At 34.8% G+C, this 27,996-nt stretch overlaps 4 protein-coding genes across 5 annotated transcripts; 1 reads left to right on the forward strand and 3 right to left on the reverse strand.

Annotated features, from left to right (window-relative positions):
- The first annotated feature begins 3,065 nt into the window (after nucleotides 1-3,065).
- Nucleotides 3,066-7,114, forward strand: LOC132277348 (uncharacterized). Its single transcript, XM_059779197.1, has 7 exons — nucleotides 3,066-3,322; nucleotides 4,308-4,751; nucleotides 4,899-5,116; nucleotides 5,630-5,700; nucleotides 5,805-5,906; nucleotides 6,055-6,169; nucleotides 6,255-7,114. The coding sequence occupies exons 1-7, from the start codon at nucleotides 3,242-3,244 to the stop codon at nucleotides 6,523-6,525; spliced, it is 1,302 nt and encodes a 433-aa protein (XP_059635180.1). The 5' UTR covers nucleotides 3,066-3,241; the 3' UTR covers nucleotides 6,526-7,114.
- Nucleotides 7,115-7,631: 517 nt separating this feature from the next.
- LOC132277346 (ubiquitin C-terminal hydrolase 22-like) lies at nucleotides 7,632-13,153 on the reverse strand. The gene is made up of 3 exons (XM_059779196.1): nucleotides 11,815-13,153; nucleotides 11,275-11,399; nucleotides 7,632-8,877 (listed from the first exon to the last, which is right to left on the reverse strand). The coding sequence occupies exons 1-3, from the start codon at nucleotides 12,672-12,674 to the stop codon at nucleotides 8,105-8,107; spliced, it is 1,758 nt and encodes a 585-aa protein (XP_059635179.1). The 5' UTR covers nucleotides 12,675-13,153; the 3' UTR covers nucleotides 7,632-8,104.
- Nucleotides 13,154-21,629: 8,476 nt separating this feature from the next.
- On the reverse strand, nucleotides 21,630-22,766 carry LOC132278432 (uncharacterized). The gene is made up of 3 exons (XM_059780219.1): nucleotides 22,289-22,766; nucleotides 22,061-22,240; nucleotides 21,630-21,886 (listed from the first exon to the last, which is right to left on the reverse strand). Exons 1-3 carry the CDS (start codon nucleotides 22,764-22,766, stop codon nucleotides 21,630-21,632), a joined length of 915 nt encoding a protein of 304 aa, XP_059636202.1.
- A 1,484-nt stretch (nucleotides 22,767-24,250) lies between these two features.
- Nucleotides 24,251-27,857, reverse strand: LOC132277349 (monogalactosyldiacylglycerol synthase 2, chloroplastic-like). 2 transcript variants are annotated; one of them, XM_059779198.1, is made up of 8 exons: nucleotides 27,349-27,857; nucleotides 26,470-26,642; nucleotides 25,886-26,047; nucleotides 25,639-25,780; nucleotides 25,282-25,506; nucleotides 25,103-25,165; nucleotides 24,926-25,000; nucleotides 24,251-24,801 (listed from the first exon to the last, which is right to left on the reverse strand). In XM_059779198.1, exons 1-8 carry the CDS (start codon nucleotides 27,610-27,612, stop codon nucleotides 24,541-24,543), a joined length of 1,365 nt encoding a protein of 454 aa, XP_059635181.1. In that variant the 5' UTR covers nucleotides 27,613-27,857; the 3' UTR covers nucleotides 24,251-24,540. The 2 variants fall into 2 exon arrangements, with proteins under 2 accessions (XP_059635181.1, XP_059635182.1); XM_059779199.1 differs by having other exon boundaries at nucleotides 26,470-26,679; nucleotides 27,349-27,490.
- Between the last annotated feature and the right edge of the window lie 139 nt (nucleotides 27,858-27,996).

The raw sequence follows: 27,996 nt of genomic DNA on the forward strand, positions 1-27,996 counted from the left end.
CCCTTTACTGACATTATATATAGATATATGTGTGTGTGTGTGTGTCTGAGAGAAAGTTTGGCATATTTGACAATTATGTAATATCACAACATAGATTTACATATATGTAAGAAAGTTTGGCCTGAATGTTCCTACATACTCATATTTTTTAATACTCATTTGCAAACATTTTCATTCAGGTACGCGGTAATTTGGAGCATGGCACAAACAATCTGATAGGACTATGAGAAACGCGTATTTGATTTGGATACTCAGCTCGTTGTTTTTATATTCTTGAAATTAATGGCCCAATGCAATTATGCAAGGCGAAGATGTTTGTGGCATTTCCATTCATATCTTCTATATATATATATATGTATATGTATATGTATATGTGTACGTGTGTGTGTGGGGGGAGTAGCAGCTTTGTAGGACTATGTAGCTAAAACTCTTGAGTGCATGTCAACGGGATAATATAATAAAGACTAGTCCTAATCCATTGTAAAGGAGTCCAATGTTCACACATATATGCATGAAATTTGTCAATGTTTCATTGGACAACTATCAATCCAAAGATGTTAATACTCCGTTTCGGTTCATCTTCGCCGCACAAAAATTGGTAAAAAAAAAAATCTAATAAATTTCATAAATTTACGTAATTGTTTAAATTCCACTTACCGGCATCATTAAGATTCTGCCTCTAATACCACTTAGTTTTCATGAAGTTGTGATTTATATAACAGATTTTTTTTTGTTGTCGTTAACATAATTTACTAATATCTGTAACAAAAAAATGAATAAAATATTAATTTTGCCTTTCTAAATTCTAATGTTTGAAATGACAATAAACTTTTCATGGATAAAACAGTAAATAATATAATGTTATTAACTGTCACTAACATGGAAGGTAAGTTTGATCGTGATACTCTAAAAAAGAATTTATGTGGAATATTTTCCACAAAGATTAAATTTACTCTAAAGAATTTATATATTAAATTTACAATATCTCTAGCTAACAGCTATTATTACTAAATTGTTGTTAACAGTGTAACAGAATAATTAAGGTAATGAGTTTAGACTTTATTGTAAGATCCATCGCCCCAATAATTAAAATTAAAACAGAGACCGCATATAAAAAGGGCATGTTAGGGAATTTAAATATTTTGTATTTTGTTGAAATATATAACAATATATAGGACAAAGCACTGAAGCAGCTTCGTAGGACTTGTCCAAAGGAAGGAATGTGAACGGAGGAGGAAAATGACTAAAGGAGTCCCAATGGTTCACATGTTAATGTATGGTGCTTGTCATTGTCATTTTTTCAAACACCCACTGTCCCTGTGTTCATACTCCTTACTCGGTTTTGATACTTTGCACCCTCAGATTATGAAACATGTTACTATAATATTTTATGTTCTTCTTTCTGCTACAAAACAAAGGTAGTATGAACACCATAACCATGTCAAAAGTTGGCTTCCATGAATCATGCATAACAAATTATGGTGAAGCCCGATTCATATATACAAAAAAAAAAAAAAAAAAAAAAAAAAAAAAGAAGGTTGGAAAATTAGTTGAAATTTTCAGAATATTTGACAAAATTCAAAAACTAACACTTCCAAAATTATTCAAAAAGATATTACGCTATTTAGTACATTAGAAAAATTGCAGAGTTCAAAAGCAATGAGAATTCATAGTTAAGTTTGCAAGTAGTTACTTATAATTTTGCCAAATTTAATTAGTGAGTGTATGAAAAAAACCTATGAAAAATATTTTAAAAGTTAAAGAATTGATTTTCAAGACAAATTCAGAATATACTTGGGTATTCACCAAAAATTCTAAGTCCAAAACCTTGAACACGTTACAGGTACACATAGTGGGGTCCGGGTCCAAAAATATATAGACAAATTATATATATATATATATATATATATATATGTGGATGAAATGATAGTGAAGTCAATATTGTGAACGTGTGGGGTCAGGTAAGGTCACAAAATTTTCGAAGAAGATGATTTCAGGCATGACGCTGAAGAGTCACAATCAAATTTTGTGTGTTCGTTTGTTTTTTTATTTCACTGCGTTTGCTTTTGCTTTTTCTTTTTATTATCCATTTCAAGTTGACAAAGTAGTAGCATAATGGAACGGTTATAATTCCATCACTCTGACTCAAATTGAAACTTCTTTAATTAATTAATAAACTGAGTATACAACTGATAAAACAGGATAAATTCAATGCTTCCCTAGTAATTTTCCCAATTTGATCTTTCTCTCTTACAGATAACGACGATTGAGTAGCATTACTATATATATATATATATATATGATCTTTCTCTCTTACAGATAACGACGATTGAGTAGCATTACTATATATTTATATATGCGGGGTAATGGCTTAATATTTTTTTCCCCAAAAATGTCACAAATCCACTAATTATTAATTGCATTCAATAAATGGAGTATTATAATTAATGAGATCAATATATTAATTGTTTTTTTTTTTTTTTTTTTTTTTAAGGGAAGTGAGAAGTGAGAGTTCAAATGTCATGATCAAATAAATATTTAGCTCATAATTTAACATGAGCATTTATCTCCAAAAATGAAAGAAAAGTGAGCATTTAGTTGTGCTGCACTTTAATTCCAATATTAACTTGGTGCACTCATAAAATGAAATGTTATTTATATCATTGAATTATTAGTTCAGCGGATATAACTTCTTCTTCTTTTATTTTTTTTGTGAGAAAATATATATATATTTCTCGTTGTATTGTATAATTTTTCCTCGAGACAAGATATTCGCACTCATAGTGTGAGTATTTGCAGATGTGAATGTGAGTATTTATCTAATAAAAAAGAATAAAAGTAGAAAGAAATAAAATATTATGCTTAAAAAAAGGAAAGAAAAATAAATGAAATTTTATGATAAATTAGTAATCCATATTAATATATAATTAAAAGTTGGTTACGTGAAGGAGAGTACAGGTGCATGAGAGCGTCAACAGCAGATGGGAGCCATCAAAATCTGGTGGGTCATGAGGGACTGTGCTGCTATCCAACTGATCCTATAAAAAGGAGAGAGACCAAAGATACCTCACAAAATCATTCTAATTCTTATTGTTAAGCTCTCTCTTTTTGCTCTCTCTCTCTCTCTCTCTCTCTTATCCGTGCAAAGCTTTTGTGCTTAGAAAAAGAAGTGCCCATTCATATCCTTAATTAATTGTCGTCACTTTTGAGTTAGCCAATTAACAAGAGAGAGAAAGAAAGAATGAGTTTGAGGTATAATGCTGGATTGTTCTTCATAGTCACTGTAGTCATTATGTGGGTCTCCTCTGCAGAGGTCACTCAGGTATGTCAAATACTAAAATTTAAATTTCTATATATATATATTTGTTTATATAATATACATATACATATGTATATATAAACACATACTCATTTAGTGATATTTAGATTGTTATTTGTAGTTTATATAGACAGTAGAAATTCATATTAATTATTGTTACCAAGCAAATTGTGAGAGCTTTCTTTCCTTAATTATTTTGGTGGAGAAAGAGAATGGTTGGGGGAGGTACAAAACTACTGTAAAAAACACTGATATTTAAGTAGAAGGTCGATTGGTGGCGTGCAATTTCAGGGAAGTAGACATATTTAAGATTTCATGTGAACTTCTCAGCTCTTACATGACAATAATGGATGTCGGTGGCCTTCTATATATATTAGTTTCTTAATTTTATATTAATTATAACTTGAGAGTTCTTTTATTTCCATGTGCTTTTAGCATAATTCATCATAATAAACCTCAAAATCAAGCAGATTAAAGAAGACATTAGTTTAATCTCCGGGTTTTGAATTTTTTTCCTTACCATCTTTAAATATATATGTGTTTTTGTGCATGTGTATCAAATTCCTTTTCTTTTAAACACCAGGCCATTTTATGTCCGCCGAGAGCCATCTATACATGGTTGTTCTGCAGACAACAGAACATGGAATTACTTTAACATTGAGTTGGTAGTACCATAAAATCCACGTTTTGGAATTGAAATTGAAGACCATATGAGTTGAAATTTTAAACTATGCTGTCATGGATTACAACGATTTAGTATTTTATGCATCCACCAATACATGTTCACATCCATTCCACCACATTTTATTCTTCCTACACAGAAAAATATTTCCATAATATTTGCCATAAGAATAATATTTCCATAATATTTATAAGCTGTAGAATAATTAATATAATTAAAAAAATTCAACGTGTTCCTTGGATAACCCCATCTGCAAAGTAGTATACTAATGCTTGAGCTATTACCTAAATAATATTTGTTCACCAGGGTATTTTCATGGACTATGAGCACCCATTCGCGGTAACATTTATTGGAACCTCACTTTTGGCAGTTTATCTCCCAATAGCGCTCATAAAAGACTTGATATACAAAATTTTGGGACACATCTCCAGTAGTAGCAGCAACGAAAATGAAGAAATCATGGACAAGAGCGTCGCACGACTAGACGTTCCCGGAAAATGTAAATCAGTAGTGAACATTTTTGAGATAGAACAAGGAACTTTGGGTACAAAAGACAGTGGCAAAGACTTTCGTACTTTGGAAGAGGGAATGCTATTAATTGGGAAAGATGTGGAAGCTCATGAAGAGGGAATGCTATTAGTTTCGAAATGCAAGGACCAAATGGACACATTGAAACAAGACAGACAACTCACTGCTTGCCAAATTGCTGCATTTGGCTTTTTCCTTGCCCCTATCTGGTTCATATCAGAGGTCAGAGACACAAACTAGTAATTTCATGCCTTCAAACTAGTAAATTTATATTATCAAATGTGGTTACAATTTGGGATTTTACATTATTTTTGTGCAGAAACAGAGATGAATTGAAGTAATCATTATGCCTTCTTTTGCTTTCTACAGTATTTAGCTCACGCTGCGTTAGCGCGAACAAGTGTTACCACAACAACAGTGCTCTTCTCTACAACTGGAGCTTTCACACTTTTCATTGGTACATTCCTGGGACAAGACAGTGTAGATATAGTGAAAGTCATTTCTGTTTGTTTCACCTTGACTGGTGTCGCAATGACAACTTTAGGGAAGAGTTGGGCAACAGATAAATCAACATCAAACATATCTGTGTACGTTTGTTTTCCATATCTTTTGCAAATTTGGTTAAATCATACGTACCATTGACATGTTAATTTTTTTGTAACATGTAGGTATGTTTGACGTTAATTCTGATTAATAAATATGCTAGTTTTTGAAAGAAAAAAAAAAATAAGAGGAAAAGGAGTCTCAAATGGATGTCGTTTCAGTTATGAATGAACTAAAAGAACATATCTAGTTTGCTGTTTAGAACTAATTTAAGATAAATAGAACACACACTGAATATGTGAAATGTAATGCTATATATAATTTAAGACAAGATGGTTAAAAAAATGAGTAATAGTGACATGCATATTGTGTGATCAATCGACATATACCTTTGAAATAGAAATGTAAATTTTATAAAAACAATTAATGGATGCAGAACATACTCTTGGACAATTAGGAAACAATGTCATCATTAAATGAGTGTGTCCAAAGTAGATTGAACTCTCCAACTGCATGTTATTAGAGCAGCAACTTATTTTTGATGTTTTTGGATTCAGAAATTGGACGAATTCTCTCGTGGGTTGTCTTTTTGGTCTTCTTTCAGCTATGGCCGACGGACTATTTACTGGTAAAAATTCTATTTTTTTTTGTTAATTTACAGAGTATTTATCTAATGTTTTTAGAAGGATTATCAGAATAATAATCATTGTGGGAATGACTATACTACCACAGTGCTGCTCAAGAAGTTTGTTGATGAAGAAGGTGAAAACGTTGATATGCAAAAGATATTTGGCTATATTGGGGTGTTCTCATTTGTTGCCCTTTGGTGGCTTGGTAAGTAGAAACTATTGAATCTACACACACACACACACATATATATATATGCGTATGTGAATCTACAATATTCTACATACACCCCAAGCACACAATCCTTGGTATTGTTGGGTTTCTATATAACATCCCTTTAAATCATCTTTTTCAGTGTGGCCTCTAACTGCACTGGGTATTGAACCAAAGTTTAAATTCCCAAACGCTACTCAATTAGAAGAAGTGATGGCCAACAGTTTTTTTGGAAATGTTCTCTCTGACTATTTCTGGTATGTCATTAGAAAAAGTTTCTCAAATTCTTTTTAAGCATCAAATTTGTGTTTGTGTTGTAATTGAAGTTGATCACACTTTCAGGGCACTGGGTGTTGTGTGGACCACTCCACTGGTGGCGGCCATAGGTCAGTCGCTCACGATACCACTGGCCATGTTAGCAGACATGATCATCCATAAACAGCAGTACTCGTTGGTATATATTCTTGGCTCGTCTCAGGTATTCCTAGGATTTGTCATAGCAAATCTTTCGGATTCGCTCTCACCAAAATCCTTGTCCTGTTTTTGGAATTCACTCACACAAATTTTGCGATCAATTTTCATACAAGAGGCCATTCTTTCTGTGGCTCAATGATGATGGTAGGTAGTAGCTAGGGAGGGACTAGTAGTGCATATGGTTTTTTGATTTAATTATTTATATATATATATATAGGCAGGCATTGGGATACATCGAGATGTTATTTATGTAGAAAACAGAGTGGCAGGGCTGTGAGTTGTGGCTTCATCCATATCCCATTGATTTTGCACTAGATTTAAATACATGCATCTATTTTTCATTTGAGTACTGCTTAAATTTGTGCCATTTTTCAAATGCATTACGTAAGCAATCAGATGAACTATTTATGGATTAAACAACTACTTCATGAGATGATTCCAAAGGAAAACCAATTAGTCCAGTGGCTTCCCTCCGTCCAGATTTTCAAATCGTATTATTTTCATCATGTCCTGTTTCTATCAAGGAAACCCAATACCAAAGACTATACCGTCCATATGAACAAAAACATGGAGAAAAGAGAAAAAGTAAAATGACTCTAGAATGCAACACACACTCAGTAACCAAAAACATGTCATATTATTTACATCATAGAATCACACACCAATATTTGGTACCCTTTTGCCACACCTTCAAACTCTACACATTACACAATTGTCTGATAAGATCTACGTGCTAGCCAAAAGGAACCATCATCTGTAGATCTGGTGCATGCTTGATTGTTTGTAGACAAAAACCACACCAGACACGACAGAGATCGATGGGTTCAGCTGTCATTGCAACTCAAACAATACACTGCAAAATTGTGCTTATGCTTCGATATAAATCCACATCCACTATAATAATGTTCAAGGGTGTTACCACCAACCCCAATAGGGGCAAAGTGAGCCCTTGGACAAATAAATAAATAAAAATTGATAAGCAGTTTCAGGAGATCTTCAGATGATGAACATCAACTCCAAACAGTGATTAGTGAATAGAACGACCCACAGTCACTCTGTCAAACAATGAAATAGTTTGATGCTATACCCCAATTACCACAAATTATTCATCATGTATAGATGACATTTTGAAAATTTATATGGCACAAGTCCAACAAGAACTCCAGAAAAGAAGTAAAAATAGAAATCAGTGTATGTTTTGAAAATTTATATGGCACAAGTCCAACAAGAACTCCAGAAAAGAAGTAAAATAGAAATCAGTGTATGTTAAAGATAGCTCTCGAATCAGATTCAAACATTGTCGTGCTATGTATGAGATTAGCACAGCAGTAAACTACAACTCCAAGCATTGCAAGTTTGAGGATCCACAAGAAAACAGAATCTACCCACTTACAATACTAGAATGAGCAGAAAAAAAAAAAAAAAAATGAATCAAATTCAAATGATTTTCTTTTAAGGTTTTTATACCTTTAAGCTATATTTTTTTTCCCGAACGCAGGAGACGGCCCAAAATATTGACGCTCAATGCTCCGAGTGAGATTAGTGAATTGCCTATCATGTATGTACTCAGGAAGCAGGAGGGCTGCTTAGTCAGCAACTCAGTAACGCCGCTGACTTCTTTGACATGCGGCTATCTTACCCACAACTGCCAATGGATAGTTTAAACTTGTCCTTCCTTCGCAACTGATTAATCCACCAACCCTTTTTATGTCAACAGATCACGAGGGAGCTGTTTTTTCACTTGCCTTGTAATAAAGCATCTTCTGCACGTAGAACATCATATATCCTTGAGCAGCCCTCACGATGTTCTCATTCACTCGAGTAATCCAAGCATCATCACACTTGTACCATTGATTACTTAAACGTAAATAGGTCACATAATGGCCAGCATCTAGTTTACCAGTGTGAGTGATGACAGCAAACAACTCAAACTCTGAAGATAACTCATTTGAAGCATCTGAATCATCCCCATCAAAAGAAAAGATTCTGTTTCCAAATCGACTTCTCAAGATTGATGAAGAGAGATAAGGTGCCATGTCCAAGGAAAATGGGAACTGCAAATAACGATCAACCTTCCTTGACATCTTCCGTGTTGAAGAATGCTCAAATCTTTTGATGTGAAAGCAAGAAACCAATGGAAGCTTTCTTATTGACATCTGTTTGAGTGATTCCTGTCGCACCTGACATTGTTGGCAGAAGAACTTTTGGTCAGAGCCTAATCTCTCAGGTCTTGTGAAACGGTCCAAACACCCCATCAGAGTTGACATTCCACCATTTTGTTTTGAACTTTTGGAATCTGCCTCGCCATTACAAGAATGATGGGATTTTGTAGATGTCATCTTTGCTGAAGCACCTTGGTTTTGTTCCAAGTCTAGAGAGATGTCTACACAAGGATCATATGTTGTAGATGTAAAACCACAAGCTGTACACATGACATCAGATCGCAAAATGCCGGAAAATACTCTATGAGCAATACAACAGTCTCCATTACCTGTGCATCAAAACAACTTGGGTTAAAACATTATTGTTTTTCTCAACAAGAAACTCACACACCCATCTGCCTCTATTGGACTTGAACCCTCACCTTCACTTTGGAAGGTAGACGAGATACCACTAGGTTACTGCCCTTTGTGGTGGTTAAAACATATTTTATATGATACTAAATCATGACAGGGTGTAAAAAAAATATTTCTTTATAATTTCTTGTTTTTCTGTCACATCTGAAAGCTTCAAACATGTTTCATAACAGCTGATTATATATTTTCTTCAGGAAATACATTCTGCTATGATAAAAGAACAAGCAAGTGCAAAATATATGATAAGTCGAGTCAATGATGTTCCAGTGAGGAGTTTTAACCCAAATAAAATCAAAGTCTGGATGATCCCATGAACACAGTATGAAATCCATTTACTGACAAGCTTTAATGTTTTCTCGGATGCAATATAGTAATTTTTCTCGGATAAATTTCTGCTATTGGTAGAAAATAAAAGCATATCTTAAAGCTATCTGTCTTTTTTTATAAATTTCATTAAATAACTAGAAATTATGACAATACTTTTACTCAAATAGTCACTCACATCCAAATAACTCACTGACAATGAGATAGGATTGTTCATAACCAATAATGTTTTTTTTTTTTTTTTTTTTTTTTTTTTTCTCTCCCTAAACACCAATAATGTTTTGATTGTCATCCTAAAACAATGTTGCGAGTAATTTTGTAAAACTTAAACTCCCCTTATTATTCTGCATACATGTGACTAAGAAGCCAAGTACTAGGGAGGTCATGACCCATGAAAGACAATGGATATGAACAACATTAAATTTCAACGGCTGGCTACATATTCATCTTTTATTAAGCCAAGCAGTAAAGTATTATTATTTTTATTCAATTCTTTATTAGAAGAATTGGCTTGTTGACAGGAAATAAGTGCAGGACCAATGCCAAGCCATGCAAGAAAGTTGCTACATGAGATAAGTGCACCTCATCCTATAAGCCAGAAAGTGGAACTCTTATTGAGAAGCGCAGGAAGCTCGAACCAGACACTAATATCTCCACCAATATTTGAAGGTTTTCAAAAAATTTGATCAGCGAACAAGACATCATAAAAGTTTGACAAAAGCATTTAGCCTGACTGTCAACCTAGCAACCCTCCAACTTTCTCCATATCTGAATCAGCTGCGTCAAAAGATGAGACCCAAACAGTGACAGGTGGAGTTAACATGAAAATCAATTTGACACAAGAAAAACCTATGATGAAACCAAGTAGACTAAGAAAAAGGAGACTTACAGAATAGAAGCATATTGCAGTAAAGGATTAGCCCTAACTCTGGAAGCACTTTCCGACGCCTAGAGCAACAGATACCTAAACCCACACCCTGCAGTTGAATTCCACGGTAATTTCTTAATCTTTAATAGTACTTTAAATCATCTTCCTTTACTGGAGTAGAGAAGTTAAGAACAACATGTGATTATTAGGAATGTTTATGCTGATCCTCTTACTTAATAAAATGGCAGCAAGCTTCATTCATGCCTCATCAGTCCATAAAAACTATTGATCCCTCCAGTGATCCAATTACTTTATTAAAAAATAAATAAAAATGGAGTATGTGCTATGTGGACAGTCCATAAATAACAGGCTTCTCGACAGAAACTTAGTTCAAACTTAAACTTGGTTCAATTCCAAACTTACTATGGAAGAACAAAATAAAAAACAACGATTATCATTGTTAGGTTCAGTTTATATTAGATTGTCCCTAAACATAAGCTGATTGGCCATTAAAGTTTAGCTATTTAACTTAGCAATCACACTATACTCCTGGAAACACTAGATTCAAGATCCATGTGTATGATTGTTGATTTAATTTCACAATCAAGGTAAATGGTCAAGTACCCTTAACACAAGTGTTTAAACTACCAAACAAAAACAAGATATAGGGTCCTACCGAAAACAAGTAAGCCACAGTTAAACAAACATGTCTTAGAAAAGTAATGAGTTATTAATATGACAAACATCTAAAAATAATAAGTTTCCATCACAAATTAGCTAGTATTAGTGTGGCAAAATGCTTGGAAAAGTACAAAATGATTTGGGTCCACAACAAGACAGGCCCTATATAAAAGATTTGGGGCCAAATAATGATTAGGCATTTAAACCAAACAATCCACTCTGTAGATTTCCAAAACAGAGAACCAAGAGAATATCCTGCATAGAAATATCATGAACTAGAATCTGTTGGCCAAAATATTCTCTGAAGCACAAAATAATCTTGACACCTCTTTTCCATTGCTCAAGTTGTAGTATTGTGGACATTGACAGCACAATTTCATAATGCACATTGTAAAAAGACAAGAACAAACTTAAAGTTTAGTATCAAGAGTGAAATTACCTCGACTATGGGTCTCACGCTTATCCTTCTCAACTTTTTCATGAATCCCATCAAGCATGGAAATGAAAAATTCATGGGCATCTTGTTGTTCGTAACTTGCAAGGTTTGCTGCATGTTGCCACCAACTGCAATAAAGAGACAGAAATCACAAACGTATACATCCTGAATTGATCTCAATTAGTGGAAAAATTGCAATCTGATCTATATAAGGTAAACTCAAACTTAAAAACCAATAAACCTAATTATACAAAAACAAATTTTCAACTAATATTCTTATAGAAGAAAATGCAAAAAGAAAAAAAAAAAAAAAAGAAAAAAAAAAAGGAAGAAAAAAGAAAAAAAGACCAGTCTTGAAACCTGCATAACACACTAATCTTGCCCTATACTCCATTTACTTTCAAAAGTCATATGTTTTCAAATTAGCAATTTCAATATTCAAAATCAACTTAATTTAATTTCTAACTACCACATCACATCAAACGCGCACACTAAAACAGGAAACGATTCCATTCATTTCCAAGACGCGAGCTTGATGCAGACCTGTATAGAAATTTTGCCGGGCTATATGGCGTCCGATCACCTGAAAACATTGCTGAAAAAATCGCATCCATGTCGCAAGCCAAACACAATTGCGAATTCTTACTAATATTGGTATCATTTCTGGCAGCATTTTTCCTGACACTGTTCTTCCGCTGACAATAATAGCGATTGTGCCGATCGCTCAAGAAATAGTTCCTCAATGGCGGTGTGTGAAGCAATGCTTGCAACACCGAATTCATAAAACATGTGTTTCCAAGATTGTTGAGCCCTCGCAATCCCGATGGCAAGTCCGAGGACGACTCGCCATCGGTAGTTCTCTGCAACGGACTCGAATTTTTTCCGACCAACACTCGCTCACGCAGATCAGGCGTCCAGGGACGGTAATCCACACGCCGCCGCTTGCGAAGGTTTTCGGGAGGCGGAGAGCGGATCGATCCGCCAAGAGTGGACGCAGCGGTCTGAGCGATGACGACGGTGGCGTCGAAGTCGCGGTCGTAGACTTGGTCGCGGCACACGCAGCAGAACAGCTCTGCTCGGTCCACGTCGACGGCGATCTCGTGTCCCGGCTCTGCGTGCGCCGCCGCGTGGGAGTGGCAAGAGACGGCAGCGCAAGCCACGCACGCGTAGAGCCGCGGCTTTGCCGCCTCGCCGCACGCGCCGCAGCGCGGGACCTCGTTGGCCTCGCGGCGGATCGCGGCGCGGCCCAGCGGCCGCACGCGGAGGCACTCCTGCAAAGCCCGAAACGGCTTCGTTCCGAGCCTAGATCGGAAATCTGATAAGTGCTGACACGGCTGAGGGAGAATGACGCCGTTTCGCTGTTGCTGATGGTGATGACGATGAGTGTTGTCCGTCTTCGACATAGCTGTACAAGAATGGTTTCAAGATATTCGATATATATATGAATATATATCGATTGATTATCAGTGTTAGCCCTAAAAATAGAGAGGCCAAGCTTCATCGATTGATCAAATCAATGATGGGAGAACTCAGAAACCATGAGCTGGGAGTCAGATCTCGATGAAATGCGAATGCGAAGAGATTGAGATATTTTTTCTTTTTTTGTGTTAGGGTTTCTATTTGTTCAGATCTATCTTCATTTTGGATTTTTTGATTATTCAGATTTGAAGAAAGAAAATGAAAATATATTCAATTAATTTTTGGGTATGAAATCTTTTGCTATTTTGATGGGGTTTGATCCAAAAAGAGAGGAGAGATCTGAGAGAGGGTTTGGTTTTGTTTCTTGAAATGGTTGTGATTACTGAGTCAGAACTGGTTCCGACTCGGTCTTGGCTTTTATCTCACAGTAGCTGTACAGAGTCTACACAATACAACAGTGTTACAGTGAAAGGGCAAAAGTGAACTTTAAGAAGAAGAAAAAATTATTGGATGCAAATAAAGACAATTACTATGTAGACCCCGATGGATAATTAGCATATTTAGTAGTAGTAATTATTTGCAAATGGTTAATCAAATTAATCATCTTCTGAAAGGGTTCGGATTTATTTTCAGTTTTTTGATGAGCTAACAGTCTGTGCTAAGAATTTTATAAGCTCTGATGTCTCATGTAAATATCTTATATAAAATGGATTTTCAATAGTAGATGCACTTGAATTGAATCTTCATATTATTAATATACTCTATGTGCGTACACCAACATATAATCAATGAATTAAAAATGGGTGGATGTTAATAAAGAGGAGTTTGTCAATGTTAGATTCGGATAGAAAAATGAATGTATAAAAATGAATAATAGTTTAAGTTTTAGGATAAACGTCCACACGTTTATAGTTAGTATCAAAGTTAAACTTAGTCATTGATTATGTGTAACGCCAAGTACTAAATCCAAAAGGCATCTGAGACTTCATTATGAATAGGTAGGGTGGCCTGAATCGCAACAACGGCGTTGCGAGATCAGGTGGGGAATAATATTACAAAATGAACCTTATCCATCGAATTCGAATGGAAAATGAATGGGTATGTATCATTACCCGATAGTTTAATCTTTTAAATAAATAGACAAACAGCAATACGTTATAATATACTAATATGTTACTATGTTTTCTTTATCGGAAAAATGGTATTTTTTATCATTGATAATTTGATATCTAGTTGGTGGTGCAAATAGGATGAAACAATTTTATTTAAATTTGTAGTTCAAGTGAATTAAATATTCATATCTTGTTTCGTTATCAATTTACCATGTTCTTAGAATACCCCCAACCCGAATATATATATATATATATATATATATATATATATATTAAGACGCTCCGAAAATATATATATATTTCCAAGAACATTGGGAGTTATTATGAGTGATTGGAATAAATCTTAAGTTTTTTAACAATAGTTACTAATAATTATGGGACGAATTTACTCAAAATGTGAGGAGATACTGCCAAACCATGAAGTCACTCCCAATTTGATAGGGCTGTGGCTTGGGCTTTTTGCCGGGTCATTAATTGGGTAGCCCAAAAGTAGAAATCTATATAGTTTCTCATCTCATCACTTCTTTAAAATTTGGTCCTGGACTCTTCCACAACACAAGCTCTTTCTAAGGTGACAAATTTAGGAATTATTTATTTATTTATTTGTAGAGTCTTTAGCAATTGTGTAGGGGATAATTCTACAATATGAGATAGAATAGTAAACATTATAAATATCTCATGAACATGATTTTGGTCAAAGGTTGACAGCTAATCAAATCTATAATGGCATATGAATTGCTAGCAACAGTTGAAAATTAATATTTTAAATTACTTGTTATCCAATATTTTAAGGATGTATGCCGACTTCCAACAATCACACTAGACCTTGTTACTATTTAAATGATAAGTGTTTGTACAAATTAATCTTATTCTCAGCATAATTAAAAAAACAACCAACAGCAATGTGACTTTTTATTGTTGTGTAGTGTGATGATGTTTTTTTTTTTTTTTTTTAAATCTACCCATGGTATACATAATTTGTATAATTTAATCTTATTCTGTGTATTTAGTGGATGCACATTTAGTGCAGTTGAATAGAACAATGCTTTATTTATCACTTTATTTATCATTTATATGAATGATGCTTTGCGATTTTTTTTTTTTTTTTTTAAAGAGTGTATCCACAACATTTTAAAGAGCATATCCATAACACACACATCATTTAAGTCAAGAGTTCCAACTATGCCCTGGGAACGATGTTTTGCGGCTAAAATTGCTTATATTTGATTGCCATTTTATTTTATTTTATTTTATTTATTTTTTTTCTCTCTCTCTCTCTCCTAGTGAAATTTTAAAAGAGTTCTTATACCACACAATGTTTGGTTATTATAATTTTAATACCAAAATTACCCTTCTAACTTCTCTTTCACGTTCACTCCCTCTCTCCAAAAAAAAAAGGACCAACCACGAATAAATATAGCAGAAAATATTAGAGTTAAACAAAAATATTAATTATATGAAGCAGATCTATTATAATTTACAATTATTTGTTCATAAATACATAAGCACACAAAATCAATTGGCATTACAACAAACATCCTTTAGTCACTCACAATCATCCCCTGAGCAACAATTTAGAAACTATTTGTTCTTTATCGTACTCGCATGTGGGTGCTAAAATATCAAAATGAAAACCTAAGCTTAATTTCTTCGTCAAATTATAATCTAAGAAAGAACATGACAGAAAATATTAATCAATTAAAATTCTATGAAATGCAAAAAAAAAAAAAAAAAAATGAGTTGAAATTCTAAAAGAGTACCAAAGAGGATTAAAAAAAAAAAAAAAACTCTGGAACAAATTGAAATCCTAGGAAAGGTTAGAAAGAATTAGACAGTCATTTTACAGTATTGAAAATATATATAAGAACTAGATAGACATGATGTAAAGACTCTTTTGTAATTTTAATTTAAGAGAGAAATGGGATGGAGCACCAGGATAAAGACTCTCTTTCTTTTTTTTTTTTTCTTTTTTTTTTTTGTGATTTTCAAAGTTTATTACTTTGAATTTATTGCTTATTAGTATGATTTTTACAACCAACACAAGTAATGCCTCATGATTTAATGAGGTGTACAAGTATATATAGTTTAGCTAAGAGTGTCAACTCTCCATATTTAATCACTAGATTAAGATATTAATGTTTTTTAATTGTGAATGCATTCATAGTCAAACAGTTGGGTTGCTCTTAATTACTCTTGTGAACCCGATTTCAAAATTCACACATTTTTAACTTTTAATTTAATATTCTTGCCTGAAAAGAAAATAATTATAATAATAATAATAATAATTCATGTTCATTAATTGAAGCCAGTGGGCCTATATATAAGACTCATCGGGTGGCTAGCAATGATAATTGTGTTTTCTTATATATATTCGGAAATTTCTTAACGAGTATCCGGGCTCTTTTAGACTTAGGAGTAAATGTTAATCTTCTTCCATACTCGGTATATGTCAAATTGGGCTTAGGAGACTTAAAACTGAAGTCGGTGGTTTTTATTTAAATGATGGCATTGAATGACTAGAAAGTTTTAGGAAATGTATGCAAGTGAAGCCTCTTATTGTTGTTGTTGTTGGCTTATTTATTATTATTATTATTTTGATGTGGTGGTGAAATCAGCAACGAGGTCCACATCATCTTGATTTTGTAATTATTTTGAGATTCATTCTAATATTTTACACTAGCACAGGCGCAACTTGCCGATCGATCCATTAAGAAGCCCAGAGTGTTTTAATGAGTAAAGAATGAATCTTTGAATGAAAATATCTCAATCAATGTATCTATTATGTCACTAGCCCATTTCAATGTATAAAGAATAAATCTTTGAAAAAAAATGAGAGTTTTCAATTAAAATTATCTGTAGCACATGAATTAGTTTCTTGTAATTCCATGTGCCACTGCTACAGGCAGTTTGGCTTTATAATAGTACAACTAAATTAACTACCACCAAACAAAGCTTGGCTGGATACTATAGTATAACTTATCCCTAAGTAGTATAACTTAACCACCTAAGTAAGTAATTGGCGTCTTGTTCAGGTGATTGATTGTTTTTCGTGTTTGGTAGCCTGTGTTTCAGTCTTGCACCATTCTCCTTTCTTATAATCAATAATTTTAATATTTTTGTAGTGAAAAAAATAAAAACTCTAAGAAATTATATCTTTATAGCGTTTAGTCACTCTCGAAATCTCCACGCATTATTAATTGTAGTGTTCAATTGCTTTCCGAATTTCCGGTGAGTAGAGCAATATAAACACTATTAATTGTAGTTATAGGATGTAATTGCTAATTATAGGGGTAATTATTTTTTTGAACTGTTTTAGAAAACTACTATTCTTTCGATTAGTCATTAATCATAATTGAAGTGAAATGATTATAATGGCTACTATATTTATATAGATATAGATGTATGTATGTAACTTTGAGTGGGCAACTTTTCTTCCTTTGAACTTGTTAGAGGTCTTTTTTAAGCATGTGTTTTATATACTATGACATTATTAGCATACATAATTTTTTGGGCATTTTCGAAGGAGTAAAAGGACAAAATTAGTATTACTGTAATAAATATATGTGTATGTGTAAATATATAGCGAGAGAATAATGAACGGAGAGAGAGAGGACAAACAAAGAGACTCAGAGAGAAAGAAAGAGAGGACGAACAGAGAGACAGAGAGAATGAGACTTCAGATTTTTTCATTTCAAAATTGTACATGCCCAATGCCTTTTATAAGCTTCAATAATGGCTTCATCAGTACGCTTCCATAGCAATCTTTCTTTGTAAGCCATAAAGACTATGATTACATGTATGACTTAATAAATTTGTGGAGCCCACAATAAGTGTATATCTATATAACACTCTCCCTTGGGGTCCACAAAACTACACTAAGAATATGCCTCGTTAAAACCTTGCTAAGGAAAACCCAGTGGGACAAAACCCTAGCGAAGAAAAAAGAGTACAAAATTCTTATGTATCTTGAAAATGGTATTGCATAGATTAAAACTGCCTCATTAAAACCTTGCCAGGAAAACCCAGTGGGACAAAACCTGGACGAAGGAAAAAAAGTACAGCATGCCAATACCTCTTTGATGAATTGCTCCCCCTCATTAGATCAACCCTGAAGATCCTTTAGTTGACGCATTCCAATGTTGTGCACCAGCTTCTTGAATGTTGTAGTTGGAAGCGTTTTAGTGAATAAATCTACTAGATTTTCACATGAACATATCTTCTGAATATCAATATCACCCTTTTTCTGCAGTTCATGTGCATAAAAGAATTTTGGCGAGATGTGCTTGGTCCTGTCACTTTTAATATATCATTTTTTCATCTGTGCAATGCATGCCGCATTATCTTCATATAATATTGTTGGACTTTCTTTTATTGATGAGAGACCACATGTTGTTCTAATATGCTGGATCATTGATCTCAACCAAATGCATTCCCTGCTTGCTTCATGAATTGCGAGTATCTCAGAATGATTTGAAAAAGTGGTAATCATTGTCTGTTTCATCGATCGCCATGATATAGCTGTGCCGCCACAGGTAAACACATACCCTGTTTGTGAATAAGCTTTATGTGGGTCAGAAAAATAGCCGGCATCTGCATATCCAACTAATGGAGACTTTGGTGCCTTCGAATAAAACAAGCCCATATCAGTTGTGCCACGAAGATATCGCAATATGTGTTTAATTCCATTCCAGTGTCTGCGAGTTGGTGCATAACTGTACCGTGCTAATAAATTAACTGGAAAAATTATATCAGGCCTTGTGCAATTTGCAAGATACAAAAGGGCACCAATCGCACTGAGATAGGGCACTTCAGGGCCAATGAGTTCTTCATCATCTTCATGAGGACGAAAATGATCTTTCTTGATGTCCAGTGATCGGACAACCATTGGGGAGCTCAATGGATATGCTTTATCCATATGAAAACGTTTCAGAATCTTTTCTGTATATGTTGATTGATGGATGAGAATACCGTTCGAAATATGTTCAACCTGCAGCCCAAGGCAGAATTTTGTCTTTCCGAGATCTTTCATTTCAAATTCTTTCTTTAAATATGTGGCTGTCTTTTCGATCTCGTCCAATGTTCCCACAAGGTTCAAATCATCAACATATACTGCAACAATAACAAAACAAGATTCTGATTTGTTAATAAATATGCATGGACAAATATGACCGTTCACATACCCTTCTTTGAGTAAGTAATCGCTAAGGCGATTATACCACATTGGTCCAGATTGCTTCAATCCATATAATGATCGTTGTAATTTTATTGAGTGCATATTACGTGGTTTTGTTTCAGGCATTGTAAATCTTTCTGGGATTTTCATATAAATATCACTATCTAGTGATCCATATAAATATGTTGTAACCACGTCCATTAAATGCATATGCAATCTTTCTGTGACTGCTAAATGTATTATGAATCTAAAAGTAGTTGCATCAATCACAGAGGAATATGTTTCCTCATAATCAATACCAGGTCTTTGTGAGAAACCTTAAGCTACAAGTCGGGCTTTATATCTCACGATTTCATTTTTCTCATTACGCTTTCGTACAAACACCCATTTGTACCCAACAGGATTAACACCCTCAGGTGTTTGGACTACTGGTCCAAATACTTCACGTTTAGCTAATGAATTTAGCTCTGCTTGTATCGCTTCTTTCCATTTTGGGCAATCATTTCTTCGTCGACATTCTTCGACGTTTTGAGGTTCCGGATCCTCATTTTCAATATCAAGAGCAACAAGATATGAGAATATGTTGTCGACAACAATTTCATTTCTATTCCATCTCGTTTCATAATTTAATGAGATCTCATCATTTTCAGGTACCTTTGCCTCATCAAGAGCATGTGCCTTATCAAGGGCCACATCATCATCTGTTGCTTTTGCCTCATCAATATTTATTATTTCATCATTTTTAGGTACCTGAGACTCATCAAAAGCATCTGTCTTATCAAAGGCTATTATCTCAGATTGATCAATAATATCTGTTATTCTTTTTGTGGCCTCTTCAGGAGTGCCAACTTTTCTTTGTGATTTCTTCTTACGAGAAACAATATCTTTTGCACCAACTAGTCTACCACGCTTCAGGCGTGTTTTAGATGCATTTGCTGTATTACTGACAGAAGGTCCCTCAGGGACAGCAATTCGTGCTGGTACATTTGTAGCTGGTATATGTGATTTTATCACTTTCTTTGTATCAGTAAATGCATCAGGTAATTGATTTGCAACATTTTGCAAGTGAATGATCCTCTGAACTTCTCGTTCACATTGGTTTGTACGAGGATCAAAATGAGACAATTTCAGGGCATTCCAAGTAAGATCACGTTGCTGCTGTACCTTTTCTCCCCCTAATGGTGGGAAAACAGTCTCATCAAAATGACAGTCAGCAAATCGTGCTTTGAAGACATCACCTGTCAGGGGTTCAAGATATCTAATAATAGATGGAGAATCAAAACCAACATAAATTCCAAGTCTACGTTGAGGACCCATTTTAGTGCGTTGGGGTGGTGCAATTGGAACATATACAGCACAACCAAAAACTCGTATGTGGGAGATATTTGGTTGTTGTCCAAAAACAAGTTGTAATGGTGAGTACTTATGATAAGCAGTTGGTGGTATGCGAACTATTGATGCAGCATGCAATATGGCATGACCCCAGGCAGAAACAGGTAATTTTGTTCGCATAAGCAAAGGACGACCAATTAGCTGAAGTCTTTTAATAAAAGATTCAGCCATACCATTTTGAGTATGAGTGTGTGCAACAGGATGTTCAACATAAATTCCAACTGACATGCAATAATCATCAAAAGCTTGAGAAGAAAATTCAGCGGCATTATCAAGACGGATTGTTTTAATTGGGTAATCAGGAAAGTGTGCCCGTAATTTGATGATTTGAGCAAAAAGTTTAGCAAATGCAATATTACGAGTAGAAAGTAGACAAACATGTGACCATCGTGTTGATGAATCAATTAAGACCATAAAATAACGAAATGGTCCAGATGGTGGATGGATTGGCCCACATAACCCCATGAATTCGTTGTAAAAATGGAGGAGACTCAACAATGACTTTTGAAGGGGATGGTCTGATAATCAACTTACCTTGTGAGCAGGCGGTGCATAAATGATTATTTGGTAAGATGATTTTTTGATCCTTTAGTGGGTGACCATGTGAATTTTCAATAATTCGACGCATTATTGTACTCCCTGGGTGACCAAGTCGATCATGCCAAAGTATAAAAAGTTTTGGGTCACAAGATTTTTTATGGATCACAACATTTGACTCAATTGTTCTAATGGTTGTATAGTATAACCCAGAAGAGAATACAGGGAGTTTTTCTAATATCAGTTTCTTGCCTGAGGTAATGGAAGTAATGTAGAGATATTCGACATTTCTTTCATTTGCAGTCTCAATATGATACCCATTACGACGCAAGTCTTTAAAACTCAGCAGATTTCTTCGAGATCTTGTAGAATATAAGGCATCATTGATTTGTAATATAGTTCCATGTGGTAAAATGATGTTGGCTCGTCCGGAGCCTTCAATCAAGTCGGTGGGACCTGATATGGTACTGACACTAGCGTCTGTCAGAGTTAAGTGGGAAAAATATTTTTGATCTTGAAGGATTGTATGCGTTGTTCCGCTATCTGCAAGACATATGTCTTCACCATTTATTTTGGAACTAGTCAGATCCATTCCTATTCATGCAAATTTCTTTATCAGAAAAAAAACTTTTATAACAAAAACCTTTAATACAAACTAGAAAATAAAAACTTTAGTACAAGGACAATAAAAAGCATAGTAGACAGTACATAAAAGAAACATAAGATTAACTGGTGTGGACATTTCCATCACCAATCAGGAAGTCTATCCTTCCATCACGATCATCAAAAAAATCTGATACATCCAGATTGGTGATGTTAACTGGCTCATCATGATTAATGAAATTCATTTCCAGATTTGTGGTGTCAATTGGCTCATCATGATCAAGGAAATTCATTTCCTTTTGTTTTCCCTTTTCTTTTATTGAGGCTTGATACAGATCAGCCAGATGCTTCGGTGTACGACAAATACTTTGCCAATGCCCTGTCATGCCACACCGATAGCAAGTATTATCATGAGCCTTGGAAGGTTGAGCCACATCCTTTCATTTTACTTATCTCATTTTATTATGATCTTTCCTTTGAGGATATGGTGTGGATCTCTGATTGCGAAAATGTGAGGATTGATATCCTTCACGATAATAAGAATGATTTCTACCACGACCATATTCATTATTGCGGTAGTTATTTTTGCCACGACCATATTCATTTCTACCACCACGACCACGTCCACGTCCGCGTCCACGACCACGGGATGAGGCAACATATGTTTCTAGGATCGGTGTCGATCCAGTTGGACGGGACTGGTGGTTTCTCAATAAAAGTTCATTATTTTGTTCTGCCACAAGCAAACATGATATCAGCTCTGAATATTTTTTAAATCTACGCTCTCGATATTGTTGTTGCAAGAGTACATTCGGGGCGTGAAATGTGGTGAAGTTTTTTTCTAGCAGAAGTTCATCAGTAACAGTATCACCACATAATTTCAATGTAGAGCTGATTTTGAATAGGGCAGAGTTATATTCAGCCACAGTTTTGAAATCTTGCAACCTCAGTTGCAGCCAATCAGCCCTGGCCTTTGGGAGGATAACTGTTTTTTGATGATCATATCTGTCTTTCAAATTGTCCAACAAACAAAGTGGATCTCTTTCAGTGAGGTATTCATTTTTCAGTTCCTCACTAATATGGCGCCGGAGAAAAATCATGGCCTTTGCTTTATCTTGCAATGATACATCATTCTTTTCTTTAATTGTGTCTCCAAGGCCCATGGCATCCAAATGGATCTGAGCATCCAGAATCCATGATAAATAATTTTTGCCAGAAATATCCAGGGCCACGAATTCCAGCTTTGTCAAATTTGACATTTTCAGAATAACTAGATGTGACAACAATATAAAAATATAATTTAGATAGTATATAAAATAAAATGACATTAAATGAGATAATAACATAATATAAATTATTTAAATAATAAAGGTGGTAAATCCAGCCATAGTAAATAAATTAGTAAAAAAAGCGGTAAAACCGGCCCATAAATCATTAAATAATAAAGGTGGTAGAACCGACCATAGTGTAAGCACATATATCATTTAAGTGAACAAATTTATTTTATGAATAATAATCCATAATTAACATTTCCGTACCCTTTGGGAAATATTATTTTATCCGATAAAGCAAATCAACCCAACAATTTATCAAAACTAATATCACAAAATAGATATATAGTTGGGATAGAAAGAGGGAGAGAAAGCTTCTTCTTCAAATCTCAAATGGGTTGAGCGTCGTGCTGATAACGTGTAATAAATATATGTGTATGTGTAAATATATAGCGAGAGAATAATGAACGGAGAGAGAGAGGACAAACAAAGAGACTCAGAGAGAAAGAGAGAGAGGACGAACAGAGAGACAGAGAAAATGAGACTTCAGATTTTTTTATTTCAAAATTGTACATGCCCAATGCCTTTTATTGGCTTCAATAATGGCTTCTTCAGTACGCTTCTATAGCGATCTTTCTTTGTAAGCCATAAAGACTATGATTACATGTATGACTTAATAAATTTGTGGAACCCACAACAAGTGTATATCTATATAACAATTACAACATTATTTTATATCAGATTTTTTTGATAAAAATAAAAATATTTTTTTCATATTTTTTTAAATGGAGATAAAAATGATAAGCAGAATATGTATTAGGAGTGCTTTATGTACTTCCCTCACATTTATATAAATATAAATGTATGTATGTAACTTGAGGGCAACTTTTTTCCTTAGAACTTGTTGAGGTCTTCTTTAAGCATGTGCTTATATAAGAGTGCCCATCACAAAATTCTCACCTACCATAACTTGACTTTTGACTTCTAAAAATTTCAAAGGCATGGAAGTGTCAAAAACTAACATTCCATGAGTTCCAAAAGTACAACCACCGATCAACCTGGTGCTTTGCTTATCATTGGACAGTCATGTATTCTGAAAATTTTGAGAGAAAGCAAAAAACGATTATTTGAGAACTATATATTAGTAATAATCCATTTGGTAATTAAGCCTCACACATGTCCTGAATCTTTCAACAACTTGCATAAAATATGCTTCGACTGGGTGATCACATTAGCCCAGACTAAGCATATACCTCAGGAGGTGTCCAAGGGGTAATAAAGTAAAAACCATTAAAACAGAGGGAGATGGGGATTTTGCTTCTAGACCAATTTTTTAATGACTTCCACCTGAGTTTGAAACTCTGCAGCATCAATGAATCCTTCTCTAGACTTTGAACAAACTTCAAATAAGAGGTCATTTCGTACAAGCAAAGTTAATAACTTGCAATTAACAAATCACTAAACATAGGAAGTTAGACAAGCAACAAACTGAGATCAATTGGATTTAAATTTTGAACACTACAACATAGAAAGTTGAAAATACACCACCACATTTTTATCTTCTCCCCAAAGAATGGAAAAACAGAAAAAAAGAAACCAGATCTTCCACTAATCAAAGATTATCTAGCAAAAATTTACAACTTGGAATGGGCACCGAGCCTCCAAAGCCAAAGAATGATACTATGAAAGCTACCTACCTGTACATGTCATCTTAGTAGGGCAAACCTTGGCCCCAATGAATGATCGATGCAGATAAGATTGATCAAATTATGCTAGAAAATGATGATGTAAGCATATAGGGGATATTGGCTAGGGGCCCCCGTTGGCATGCAAGTTCATGAATATCCTTCACAATGTCGAACACAGCATTAGGTTGTGCTAGTTTGAGAGCGTTCTCTGACATTTTCTTGAGTTCGTCTGTTTTGGTGCTGAACCATTCGGCCACAAGCCTGGCTGTTTCCTTTGCACTTCGAGTGAACACACCTGCCCCATTGTCCACTACGTAAGGAACGTTCCCCTTTTCCTGAAAAATGAAATTGCAGCAAAAAATTACTATGAGATTAACGCTGTCTTGCAAGCAAATGCATTAATCAAGTACAAAATAGTGAGAATTAGAAGTGAGAAATGGATCATTCATATCGACTTACTTGTCCAGGAATGAAGTCGTTGAGAATGATGGGAAGCCCTCTGATCAATGCCTCTGCAATAGTACCAGGTCCGGCCTGAAAAGAACAAACCCATTGAAGCAATGAGTTCAGGATGCTTACCATATACCTAGAAATAATAGTAAACAAGGGAATATCACAATTAGATGCCTAACATACTTTTGTAATGATGCAGTCACAAGCACCCATCCACTTCTCCATCTGTCTCTCAAAACCTCTAATCTACAATGAAGAAAAAGTTAGTTAATATGGCTGCTTCCAAAGAATGTGGTCTATTCATGTACGCACATTTTCACTTTCATCTATATAAAATCGGTTCATGAAGCAAATATGAGTACCTTAACCGGGATCTTCCATTCAAGTGGTTCTAGTGTAGAGGCTAGTAACTTATTACGACCACATATGATGATCAGTTGCCCAATTGGCTTCCCAAGTTCTTCATCATACAGAGAATCTCCAAGAGCCTTTGCAGTTTCCTCCACAGGACCCATTCCTTCACCACCTCCCATCAGCAAAACTGCCGGCAAATTCTGATCCATCTCAAGTTCTACTCGTAAATAGTCCTGCAAAAAGCGAATACAAACAAACCAAAGAACCATAAAATCAAATTTTCGTCCAATGGAAGTGAATTATAAAATGAAAGTAGATGGTAAAATAACAAGCTTTGCTGTAATGTAGTAATGCCAAACATTCACCTTGGAGAGAACTGCACGGCAAAATGAGGGCCGGATAGGCAAGCCAAAGACACGGATTTGAGATTCTTCTAGGCTATCTAGCAAAGCCCTCTTTGCTACCTCCTCTGAGGGGCAGTAGCATCGGTTGACTGCAGGGTGAAACCTGGATATATAAATAGTTCCCACATCGTAACAATGTACCATGAATTAAGATTAATCAGAGCAGATGACAATAGACTTCCAAATTAAAATTGGTTTAGAAACTGACCATGTGCGATGACAGGTATTGAGGTCTGTAATGACCGTGACAAAAATAACTTTCTTCTGTAAACCTTGCCATTTAAGAACCCATAAAGGGATATGTTGCATAAGAGGATGGACACTAATGATAATGTCTGGCTTGTACTCCATTAGACCAGCCTCTACCTCCCTTCAAAGAAATAATGCAATTAGAAAAACCCATAAAATAAATGGCTCGACAATAATTAACTACTTTAACAATTAAATAAATCCAAGTTCCAGCAGAGACATGATTAACATCTAGCAATTGATTTAAGTGACAGGTTGATGGGGGCAAAGAGTCATTTTAAAATGAAAATAACAAAAAGCAAAGACAAAAGTGGAACTGGTAAAGAATCCTAAATGTATTATTAGAATTTAGAATATTTTATAGTATGACTGTATTAGTAGAGCTTTACTGTATTATGGTGACCTAACTGAAGTATCAAAGCATATAAAATGAAGATGATATAAAAATCTACAATTAACTTCTGGGCAATCTAAGATAAATTATAGGTTTAGACTGAAGGTAAAAAAAGATTAGCCACAGAGAGAGAGAGACAGAGATTGTACTTGGCATAAAATGCGGCTATAGCAGCAAGATAGGAGGAGTGTATCCATCGAGGAGAGGTACTATGGAAAGCAACCTTCCAAAGCTGTACATGTTTCACCATGAACTTGTATTGACGCTCCATGTCATTCAATGGCCAGCCCGTGTACTCCTTCCAAACATCCTTTACAAAAATCTACCATCGCAAGAAAGGGGAAAGCAAGGCAAGGCCACTGATTAAGGAGAGAATTAAGGAAAAGGCATCAAAAATAAAATGAGAGCATCATGTTACTTCAACTTTACAAACAGAATGTTGGTGAAATCATAGTAGAATTATCGCAAAAGCAATTATAAAGATGGGGGACTGTAACAGAGGGCAGACCTTAAAAAAGCAGAAAAATAAGGGATTTTTTATGTGAACAACAATGTAAAAAGGGTTAAGGAGTCCCCCAAACTCATAAGGGAAGAGAGAGAGACCAACCAACAAACAAGAAATTCCAAGAGGAAAAAATGGTTCTTCTATTAAATAAATTGAATGAATCCTATGCCCAGAAACATAAAATTTCAAAAAAAAATATAACACCAATTATATACTAGAACAAAATATTAAAAATAAAAACAGAACAGAAGAAGTTCAAAAAGAAAAAGTGTTCATTTAAACCAGTAAGAAATCTAATCAGTCTTTATATAGTCATCAAATTTCAATCTGAAGAAGTTATATGACCACAAAACTCGAGTAAGAACATTTGAGATCATAACAAAACGGAATTTCATTCATATACACATATATAGACATGTTTGCTTATGTATATATATACATATACATAATAACAGCTATTAGTTAAATAAGAAACAGAGAGAGTCAAGAGACTAAAAACCCAGAAGAGAAGCAATGGAAATACCCTGTATTCATCCCCAAATTCCAAGTGAAAAGCATCCCGAATTGCCTCGGCGGAAGCCCGATGACCTCCACCAGTATCACTCATCAAGATGAGCACATTCTTGGTCCTCTCAGCACCAATCTGCACCATCTCCATGGTCCCATCTTCCTCCTCATGAATATCATACTTGCACCTCTTCTGGCTGCTCCCGCCGAAACTACCAACCCCAACTCTCTGGAACACCGAGTTTATCGATTTTCTCGGCAAGACCGCCGTCATCACCATACCTATATATACAGATACTATAATATGTATAAATCTAGATATATATATATATATATGTAATTACGTATAACAACACAAACACCAAGCCACCAGAGAAAATCCAAAACCCAACAGCAGAATTTTCTTTGGATCGGAAAGAGAGAGGAAGTTGGAGAGTGAAGGCGAAGAGGACAGAGATATTTGTTTAGATAGAGGAAGTGTGTGCGAGAAATGTTTGTTTTTCTGTTGAGAGAGGACGGAGAAGAGTGACGCGTGACAGACTATGTATAGCCGTCGGATTCGCATTTTGGTTCGGAATGTTCTGACGGGTAGATTCGAATCTTTTAAGAACATGCTATGGAGATTATGATATATGAAGCACTCCATTTAATTACTTGTGTGCGT

Source organism: Cornus florida, unplaced genomic scaffold, assembly GCF_030987335.1.
Source record: "Cornus florida cultivar Cherokee Brave unplaced genomic scaffold, ASM3098733v1 CherokeeBrave_3.0.0_Hap2_Chr10, whole genome shotgun sequence".
Taxonomy (NCBI): domain Eukaryota; kingdom Viridiplantae; phylum Streptophyta; class Magnoliopsida; order Cornales; family Cornaceae; genus Cornus; species Cornus florida.

What these genes read in the sequence shown, in the direction of transcription:
- LOC132278432 (XM_059780219.1), bottom strand. Translation starts at nt 22,766, where the DNA reads ATGTCAAATTTGACAAAGCTGGAATTCGTGGCCCTGGATATTTCTGGC. An exon ending in GCAACAACAATATCGAGAGC is followed by an intron (nt 22,241 to 22,288) that starts GTAGATTTAAAA and finishes TGCTTGTGGCAG; the next exon opens with AACAAAATAATGAACTTTTA. An exon ending in CAATAATGAATATGGTCGTG is followed by an intron (nt 21,887 to 22,060) that starts GTAGAAATCATT and finishes GTGGCATGACAG; the next exon opens with GGCATTGGCAAAGTATTTGT.
- LOC132277348 (XM_059779197.1), top strand. Translation starts at nt 3,242, where the DNA reads ATGAGTTTGAGGTATAATGCTGGATTGTTCTTCATAGTCACTGTAGTC. An exon ending in TCAACATCAAACATATCTGT is followed by an intron (nt 5,117 to 5,629) that starts GTACGTTTGTTT and finishes TTTTGGATTCAG; the next exon opens with AAATTGGACGAATTCTCTCG. An exon ending in GTTCTCTCTGACTATTTCTG is followed by an intron (nt 6,170 to 6,254) that starts GTATGTCATTAG and finishes TCACACTTTCAG; the next exon opens with GGCACTGGGTGTTGTGTGGA.
- LOC132277346 (XM_059779196.1), bottom strand. Translation starts at nt 12,674, where the DNA reads ATGTCGAAGACGGACAACACTCATCGTCATCACCATCAGCAACAGCGA. An exon ending in CCGGCAAAATTTCTATACAG is followed by an intron (nt 11,400 to 11,814) that starts GTCTGCATCAAG and finishes TCTTTATTGCAG; the next exon opens with TTGGTGGCAACATGCAGCAA. An exon ending in GCGTGAGACCCATAGTCGAG is followed by an intron (nt 8,878 to 11,274) that starts GTAATTTCACTC and finishes TTTGATGCACAG; the next exon opens with GTAATGGAGACTGTTGTATT.
- LOC132277349 (XM_059779198.1), bottom strand. Translation starts at nt 27,612, where the DNA reads ATGGTGATGACGGCGGTCTTGCCGAGAAAATCGATAAACTCGGTGTTC. An exon ending in AATGGAAGATCCCGGTTAAG is followed by an intron (nt 25,166 to 25,281) that starts GTACTCATATTT and finishes TCTTCATTGTAG; the next exon opens with ATTAGAGGTTTTGAGAGACA. An exon ending in GTGACTGCATCATTACAAAA is followed by an intron (nt 25,001 to 25,102) that starts GTATGTTAGGCA and finishes TGTTCTTTTCAG; the next exon opens with GCCGGACCTGGTACTATTGC.